At 40.0% G+C, this 9,568-nt stretch overlaps 1 protein-coding gene across 3 annotated transcripts in view; it reads right to left on the bottom strand.

The window, feature by feature from the left end:
* Positions 1-290: 290 nt before the first annotated feature.
* Positions 291-9,568, bottom strand: part of LOC105355203 (uncharacterized) — a 50,460-nt gene continuing 41,182 nt past the window's right edge. For all 3 annotated transcript variants that reach the window (XM_023960792.2, XM_023960794.2, XM_078956146.1), the window contains exons 4-5: positions 519-682; positions 291-436 (exon numbers count right to left, since the gene is read on the bottom strand). In XM_023960792.2, coding sequence (XP_023816560.1) covers positions 366-436; positions 519-682 — 235 coding nt within the window. In that variant the 3' untranslated portion in view covers positions 291-365. The remainder of the gene's footprint in view (positions 437-518; positions 683-9,568) is intronic.

Raw genomic sequence — 9,568 nt, 5'->3', positions numbered from 1 at the left:
ATTAATGGAGATAAATTGTTCTTCTCTGTTCTCTCTTCTAGCATAACTTCCATTAATTTAATCTTCTATAAATATGTTCAATCCTATCAGCTGCAGCGCCTCATGTTCTGAGCCCCCTGACACTCCAAATTCTTTCTATATCTAATAATTGCTTTTTATCTGTGAGTTATGTTGTGGATTGAAATTCTGCTTTTGTTTGACCTCAGCATTTTTGTTTTATTTTCCCTGCACCAGTGTAAAATCAGAAAGTGCTGAAGAAGCATTTAAAACAACGGCAACATGTGTGGTCCAGCCAAGCCGCTCTCAGCAGCTCCAGCAGAGGCAGATGAATCACAATCTTTGCGACTCTTTCCCCGCCCGCATCTTTATGTTCTGTTTTCATCCTCTAGTTTTTTTCTGTCCAACAAATCCCCATCATCAAGTGTTTGCCGTATCCCTAAAGAAGGGTGACAAAAAGTGCATGACAGTATAAAGTTCCTTAGGTGGCGGTGCTCAGAGAAACCAGAAGCACTTCTTACGGTTCTTCTTAGAGGCGACTGAGGGTTGCACTGTTTTTGGGGACTCTTGATGGAGAGGTGTCGCGGGTGGGGGAGTGGCGGTCTGTGGTGAACCCTCTGGAGGGTCCCCCACCTTCCACGTACGCACCACCTGCCCCTCCTGCAGACGAAAGTCGTGCTCAACACTGCAGAGAGAAAGACGGAGAGGGAGCATTTAAGGAAATGGATCTAAAAAATGTTGTCATTTCAACATCCATTAATACCTGCAGATCAAAACCATCCCTGTAATATGAGAAAAACAGACTAAAAAATGTACAGTTAGGAGTCCTTCCTTCCTTCCTTCCTTCCTTCCTTCCTTCCTTCCTTCCTTCCTTCCTTCCTTCCTTCCTTCCTTCCTTCCTTCCTTCCTTCCTTCCTTCCTTCCTTCCTTCCTTTCTCCCTCCGTCCCTCCCACCCTCCTTCCTTCCTTTCTCCCTCCCTCCCACCCTTCTTCCTTCCTTCCTTCCTCCCTTCCTTCCTTCCTTCCTTCCTTCCTTCCTTCCTTCCTTCCTTCCTGCCTCCCTCCCGCCCTCCTTCCTTCCTTCCTTTCTCGCTCCCTCCCTCCCTCCCTCCTTCCTTCCTTCCTTCCTTCCTTCCTTCCTTCCTTCCTTCCTTCCTTCCTTTCTCCCTCCCTCCCTCCTTCCTTCTTTCCCCCCTCCCCCCTCCCTCCCACCCACCCACCCTCCCTCCTTCCTTCCTTCCTCCCTCCCATCCTCCTTCCTTCGTTCCTCCCTCCCTCCCTCCCTCCCTCCCTCCCTTCCTTCCTTCCTTCCTTCCTTCCTTCCTTCCTTCCTTCCTTCCTTCCTTCCTTCCTTCCTTCCTTCCTTCCTTCCTTCCTTTCTCCCTCCGTCCCTCCCACCCTCCTTCCTTCCTTTCTCCCTCCCTCCCTCCCACCCTTCTTCCTTCCTTCCTTCCTTCCTGCCTACCTCCCGCCCTCCTTCCTTCCTTCCTGTCTCGCTCTCTCCCTCCCACCCTCCTTCCTTCCTTCCTTTCTCGCTCCCTCCCTCCCTCCTTCCTTCCTTCCTTCCTTTCTTCCTTCCTTCCTTTCTCCCTCCCTCCCTCCTTCCTTCTTTCCCCCCTCCCCCCTCCCTCCCACCCACCCACCCACCCTCCCTCCTTCCTTCCTTCCTTCCTCCCATCCTCCTTCCTTCCTTCCTTCCTTCCTTCCTTCCTTACTTCCTTCCTTCCTTCCTTCCTTCCTTCCTTCCTTTCTCCCTCCCTCCTTCCCACCTTCCCTCCTTCCTTCCTTCTTTCCCCCCTCCCTCCCACCCTCCTTCCTTCCTTTCTTCCATCCATCCATCCATCCATGTCCTGGCTACTGTTGGGTGAAGGCGGGGTCACCAGACTGTCGCAGGGCACACAATCGCACATGCACACCTAGGGACAAGTAGTCTTTGGACTGTAGGAGGAAGCTGGAGAAAACACAAAGGCAAATTTGATATCTTTTTCATTTTGAAAGAAAATAAAAAAATCAGGGCTTGGTCCCGTGCAATCAAATGGAGGAGGAGGTACAGTTAGGCAAAACCACTTCATCACAAATAACCAATTCACCTTTGCAAAGGTGTATTTGGTGTTGACAAGCAAACCTATCAAACTGAGATTCTGCATTTCAAAGCAAAATACATAAATATGTTATCTGCAGAATTTTGTACAAAATAATTGCCCTTAGGTTTGGGATTAAAACAGTAATCAAAAATGGTCACCTGATAAACTACTCAAGGAACAAAGTGATGGAAAAAAACCACTAAGACCCATTCCAGTCATCTTTTGATATGTTGAAAAAGAGTTCCCAAGGGTTATTTAATTATGATTATGGTTGTGTTGTTTTCTTTGACATAGTTTCTGCAGAGCCGCTGTAGTTCAATAGAAATTCACCTCTGAGTTGTGGGCGGAACTGTTGGTGCGGAGCAAACTGGCTCTGGTTTCCTATTGTGGCTTGTAAATTCTACGCCACTACTACAGGCTTTTTCAAACAACATTTTCACATCTACTCCTTTGATCACAGAAATTTGAATGAGAAAATGCACAGAAATGGATTTTTCAGCTTAATTGCCTTTACATTTCTTCCATCATGAGAAAAATCCCACAATGTTAAAAACGACAAAAACATGATTTTCATTGAGTGGGTCTTAAAGGACTGAGAAATGGTTCAAACAAACCATCCGATTTTTGGCTAAATGTAAGGAATGAGGCAGTTAAGATGTGAAAAAACATGTTCAATTTCGAGTATTTCTTTATTAAGGCAACAACAAATAAATGAATGAGCATTAAAAACTTGAAAATATAACAAAAAACACATTTGATTGAAAGAATATAACACTATGGAGTAAGAGATAGTGAAGGGAAACCATATTCTTCACAGACGGATCTTTCAGACAGGAGCTTTAGCAAATATAACTAAGAGATTGTACCTGTTTACTGGGCACCTCTGTTATGTATTCAGTGCATTATGCTGTCAATGACATTTTCCTTGTGTTTTCTCATGCTGCTTGGTTACCTTAAGCCTCTCCAGCTACAGCTACAGCAGCAAAAGCTCCATTTAGTGAAAGCAGCAGAAGAGAACACAAAATCTGATGCTGTTGTTGTTTCCCAGCTAATAGGGGGGCTGCCATGGCCAAAATAAAAAAGCCCAACAGCATGCTCTCATGGTATTGCATTTTGCATAAATAGCCCCCCGGTTTGACACATTTTCTCTTCCATTTATATTCACTCTTTCCCTTATTTTCCATGTCTTCCTCTGGGGGTCTCAGAGGTCCACTGAAGCCATTTCAGCTGTCATCGCACTCTGGACAGGTTGCCAGTCCATCATAGAAGAAAACTATTTATATTCATTTTAATCTTTTGGGGTGTCAAATTACAAAAATAACACAATTGGTAACTATGAAAGTACAGTGTGACGGTGTAATTCTTTATGTGATTTAGGGTGTGTCACTGCGCTGTTAGGAGTGAAATATGCAAAACACGACTAACTGTAAAGAAAAGAAATGAAAACAAAAAGACAAGTAAAAATAAAGAAAAATGAACATTGTGTTTTAATTCAGTTTAATTAAAACCACTCAATTATTCAAGGAAAATTATAAAAAAGATCATGCATCTTTATACAGCTTTTTCACTTGAGTATTTTTGAAATAATGCTTGTTTTATTGCAGGAATGTTTATCTGCAAAAACAAATCCTCTCTTATGGTCAGTTTTTTGTTGGCTGTTTGACTGGAAAGCTGCAGGTCAAGCTTATTATCCAGGTTTCTTTTTTGTGTTGTTTTTTTAACTATAAAACATAAAAACAATAAATAGATATATAAATGTATAATAATTTTATCAAAAGAAGCTAAAAGTGTGCTAAAAGCAAAAGGATACTTTGTGAATGTGTTTAAAATCTTACTGAATTGGTAAGAATCAGCCTTTTTTCCTTCTTTGTTGTTTCTGTTTTTTCTTCAAATTGTGAAATAATTGGTAAAACACCATATAATAAATATTTTAGTGACAGTTTAGGTATGAATATGCATAAAAACAAATGTTCCAGTTCATTTAAAACCCTTTTAAACTTTATGTTCCTGTGTCATTTCCTTTTTTTGGTCTATTTTCTTTTATGAATATAACAATTAAAATGTATAATGAGAAGTGAAAAGACATTATTATAAGTAGCATGTATAGTTTACCAGGTTCTTGCATGAATCGATTCATAGATTGGATGGAAAAAAATTATTTTACAAAAAGTAACAAAACAATGATTTTTTACATAGATTTTATGAGTCCAACCAAGCATTGCATGACTGAGGACTTAGTGATCATAATGTATAGCATAAGCCTTTACCTAGCATAACTAAACCCAATAGAACCACAACCCTCTCTAATCGAAAAGATATTTACAAACAATTGTTGAAAATAACATGTTCAGCATCCTAATGATAGGCGATATAATAAATCATATACCCATCTTTATGTTATTTGATCTATTCTGAAAACGCAGTTACCCCCATCAAACATAAATAAAGAACAGGAGAAGAGATTAGAATCACTTAAGTATGATCTTACGATACAAGATTGGAATGCTGTGTATGGAGAAAAGGACGTAAACGGGGCTTAAAAAGAATTTCTGTCAATTATATGATAAGCACTGGCCCATTATGAAGTATAGTCCAAAGACAAATGTTATGAAATGTGTATATACACTTATTAAAACTAGATAGCGCTATTTTCACAAAGCTTTATACAGTCATTCTTCAATTGTTTTTATATTCCTTTTGAAAAGTGTTGAACTCATAACAATAAGATCTCTGGAAGCTAAAAGGGAAGAAATGATGAATCGAATCTCCTCTGCTTCCATTAATTAAGGCTTTAACTAAGTGCATCAAGAGCAGAAATGCTGAACATTACAGAAATGTCACAGCGCCAGCAGCAGGGATTCCAGGCCTGCAGCTTAAACACACGCCAAAGGAAAAGTCAGCAAGGGACATTGTCAGTCGCATAACAGCAGCTCAGAGGCTTCAGAGACAAAATGAGACGTGAACTGTGTGCCGCACCTTTGCCGGAGCTGGATGTAAAGGTAAGCAGTAACAAGCCAGCACATCTGCATTTTGCAGGAATAAAGAAAATGTTTGCTTACCTGTTTACTTTTGTCAGCAGTTATGTGATTGCTAAGCATTCCCCACATACACTGATTCTTTTGCTGTTTTTTTTTTTGTCTCCACTCTACTTTGCAGCTATTCTTGCTTATTATGCAGTGGCCTAGTTAGATGGTGTTTCTCATCACACCACAGATGCTAGAAATAAAGAGGACTCCCTCAGTTGTGGATCCAAGAGGGGAAGTGCTGCAAAAGAAGCAGCGTGCTGAGCAGCAGCTGGGATTTTTAAGACCACGACTGTGAGGACTCGCATCCACCAGGCTTTATATCTCCTCCCCCAGTCACCAGCCACTTTACTCTGGATGCCCACTGGTATTGTAATGCAGCAAAATAAAAATAAAAAGGAAAAATAAAACACAAAACCATAGATAGGAGCAGAGAGGAGTAAAATAAGGGTGAGTGGGCACAAAGAGCAGTAGAGAGGAGTTTTTCTTCTCGCAACATTTACAGCAGGTAGAAAAAAAGCCACTTCAACTTCAGACACTTGGAAAAAAAAAACACAGCTCTGTGTAAAATGAGGGCCCTTGTCACAGAAAAATAAGCCGTGGAAGTTGTCTGTGGTGTTCTAATGCTGTGAAATGAATACAATAAATAAAATATGACGTTCCCTCATCTTTGCTGCCTCTTTTTGCACGGCTGTACAGCTCAGCTCCCTCCGGAGTTCCTCCGTGACTCTTTCCTCGCTGCTGCCGTGTTCACGCCTTGTGAAAATGAATTGCCTCTGTCTACAGTTCTGCGTGTTCAAGGCACACTGCCACTGTAGGGAGCTGCCCACCCTCAGCCTCAAATATCCTCACACTCGGGCCACAGGAAGCTGTGAAAATGCTCGGCTCGTGCCATAGTTCCTCGTCAGCTCTCCGCTCACATCTTTGTTTTAGTTTGGTGGGAGAGCTGAAGGCGTCACTCTGTGAGGAGTGTGAGCATGCTCATTAGTCTTCATCTATACTATACATGAATTTGATGTATTTAATCAAAATTTCATGCCTTTAAGTTGTATAAAGGTAGAAAATACCCCAATAGACAGCTTAAAAAAACAAGAATGGCTAAAAACAAAACATTTAACAACTAAGTTTTTTTTTTTCTCATATCGAAAGGTCCGAAATATCTTTGACAGGAACAAAAGTTTAATTGACAGTTCCAAAAAAAGTTTTCCCTTTAACATTCCCTCTGACAGCCAAATCAGAAGCTGTGAATCAGAAGTTAAGTGTTGAAGCACACACTTAAAAAGCTGTTTACAGCAAGTTACAAACAGTACCTGAAAGATTCATCCGAGAAGAAAATGGAAAATTAACTTGAAGGATAAAAACAGGGGAAAAAAAATCTTTACATTTTTGAATTCCAATATTAAAAAATAAAAACGGAGAAATGATAGTTAGCACTAAAATACAAAATATAACACAAGAATATCAGTAAAAAAAACTCTAGCAAAACTTCAAAACAAGTAATTTAGAAACACCACTGAAAAAAATGAGAAAAAATCGATTTGCTCCACATTTTTATGGCGATAAACATTCCAAAAAAAAAACTATCTGGATATATAAAAAAGAAGATGTTAGGAACTTGGACAGTTTTGTTCTACTGACTTTGCTTCAGCAAATCCAATTTGAAATAGAATAATGAAGTCAACATTAAAGCGCCTCGTCTGAGCTTTAATAAGAGTAGATTTATGTCAGCAGTGACAGAGCAGTGTAGGAGATACAGCCATAAAGCTACGTTTCAGTGCTGGTAAAGCCCCTGAGATTGGTTTGTCACTTGCTGTGCAGGAATCAAGGGGGCTTTTCTTCACAAAGATTTTCTGATCATCTTCAAGGCTCCCCCGTCTACCAGCTCTGTGCCGTTTTCTACTTTTCCTGAGCTTGCACTCCTCCGACCAAGCTGTTCATTTTGGCAGACAAGTTAGTGTAAGTGTGTTTTCTCTTGGAGCTACGCTCTAAAGCTTTTGGGGAAAAAGGAAAAAAAAGGTGTGAACGGGATGCAGAGTTGACGCAAGTGACTGTGGCAGCAGTTCCAGGTGTGAAACGGGTTTTGTCCCAATTATTTAAACAAAGTTTGAGGACCTAAAGTTCACATTAACTAAAAAAAGTTATTTTAAAAATAAAAGCAAGGTGAATAATCCTTTAACACATAACGACCTTTATTTGCACCCTATTTTTTATGTCATAACTGAAAACATTTCCTGTGTTGTTGGGAAAAGTCAACCTTGTCCAAGAGCATCCCTCAGCCACATCTCCAGGGGGATCTGTTTGTACCACATAAGGGATTTTAAGGTAGCTCACGTGCAGCCACTAAAAAAAAAATTAAGAGTGACTATAAAAAACTGTTACAGTATTCTTTGAAACCAAAACCTGGAGTATAGCTGCTGTAATGCAAACAGAAAAGTGGGCTGCTGCAAAAGACACTTGTGGTGTATTGCACTCGCTGTAAATGAGGGTGTTAGCCAGACTCAGAGTGGATATGAGCACAAATTCTCCAGGCAGAAAACAATATTTTAAAAGTGTATTATAAGCACCGAGGCCAGGCAGGGCCTCATCACTTTTTCATCCTACCACCCATAAAACATTCATTCAGCTGCACCAGCAGGACATCATCATTTCTCCTCCATCTCTCCTCCTCTGAGGAAAGTCTTTCAGCAGAAATACAGTACTGCAAAGGCAATCAACTCAAAATATCTTCACAATTTTCTCCAGCGACGTATGGGCTGAATTTCCTAGAAAAGAAAAAAAACTTCTCTATCTCAATCGAAGTTACATCAGCGGACGTTCTCTGAGAAGTAAAAGGATGAAGCACCACACGTGTGTGGATATGCTTCCACCCAACAGGACTGGACAAATGGTAATTTCAGACCTCTTGACATCCACATACACAGACACACATTCACTTTCCTATTACTATTCAAATCATTAAGCTGTGTCTTCCTCCTGCAGTCCTTTCCTCGCAGATAGTCCCACCATCTGCTTTGCTATTGCATCCCAAACTCTCCTTTTTTGCCCTTTTATTAATATTTACATTTCATTGACAAGGTAGGACTCATTTGAAAAGAGTCATAGAGTGGTGGAGAATTGTAATCAGTTATTTAAGTTGTCTAACCAGGTAGGATATGGAGGTGAATTCTCTCCATGAAGAGGAATTTTTTTGATGTGGTAAAAATATGTTGTTTTGAGGTTAAATCCAAAGTGAACAGAAACGTGTGTTTTTGTTTATATGGTTGTTTCTGTTGACTGAGGGAAGCTCAAATAGGCTCCTTCACCTCACAACTGTCTCAAACAAGATGTGTTTTTCCTGATGATGCAATCTCTCTTCTAGAATTTTAAAATTAAGCTACTTTTTATTTGAAAAATGAGGTCTAAATAGAAAAACAAGTTCAGTGTTCCCAGAACTGCCACCTCTTACCCATATATCCCCTCACCTTTATGTCAGTAGTAATGCTGCAGTTCCTCAGATTACCACTGGAGGCAGGTGTCAAAATTGAATAATTTCCCAGTGACAACAAGGTTGAAAAGTCCAACTTTCACCAAAAATTCAAAATTCAATTTCAGCGTAAGGCTACATTTTTGCACTTCAGAATTCACTGATATTACACTGATTATGCAATTTTGTTACGATAGTCAAAAGAATGTGTGAACTAGAGTTAAAGCTCCAGAATTACAGAATTACAAAATTACAGAATTACATTTATTATGCTGGTTTAAAGACACCACCTGAAGTGTGTTAGTTTGTCAACTAGACACGTGTTAAACTCAGGCCCGTGTTAAACTCAAATGTGCGTTAGAGCTGGGCCGCGGTATATACTGCACTGCTAATACTACAAATCCCACTATGTTTTGCCAGTACGTTGGCGCGCAGTCGTAACCGTCAAGCACTGCTTTTTTCTGTTGACGTTCATTGACCATCATGCTCCAGTCACATCGGACAAATTAATTTCACCGTCCGCAAAATGGAAAAACGAAAGGTGGACAGCAGGAGCTTTCAAGACAGGCCTGCTAAAATAACAGGTTTTCTTCAGATCAGAGCCTGACCCCAGACATTGATGAATTTGCATCTAAGGAAAGATGCCAGGTATCGTGCTTAGACCAATGTGCAGATTAAATCAGAGTGTAGCAAACTGAGCTAGAATATATCTGTTTCTTATGCACATTTTCTATTGCAAGGCATGGTTTGTTAATAGTTGAAATGTTGGATTTTTATTGAATGACAATATTTTTGGTTCTTTTGGTGTTGGCTTTGAAAAAGATTGACTTTAAAAAAGAACTTGAAAGGATACAGGGAGAGAGATACTTTATGCTCATGTGTTTGTTATATCATGCTTTGGTTGTTAAGATTCTGTGTATAAGCAAAACTAAAGTTTGTTTCCATATGAAAAGCTTAAACATTACATAACGGTTGCAGAGAAAAAACTGCATGGGGTGTGT

The sequence above is a fragment of the Oryzias latipes genome, chromosome 12 (genome assembly GCF_053564925.1).
Source record: "Oryzias latipes strain Hd-rR chromosome 12, Olatipes_Hd-rR_3.1".
Lineage (NCBI taxonomy): Eukaryota > Metazoa > Chordata > Actinopteri > Beloniformes > Adrianichthyidae > Oryzias > Oryzias latipes.
This window is presented reverse-complemented; position numbering and strand designations above follow the sequence as displayed.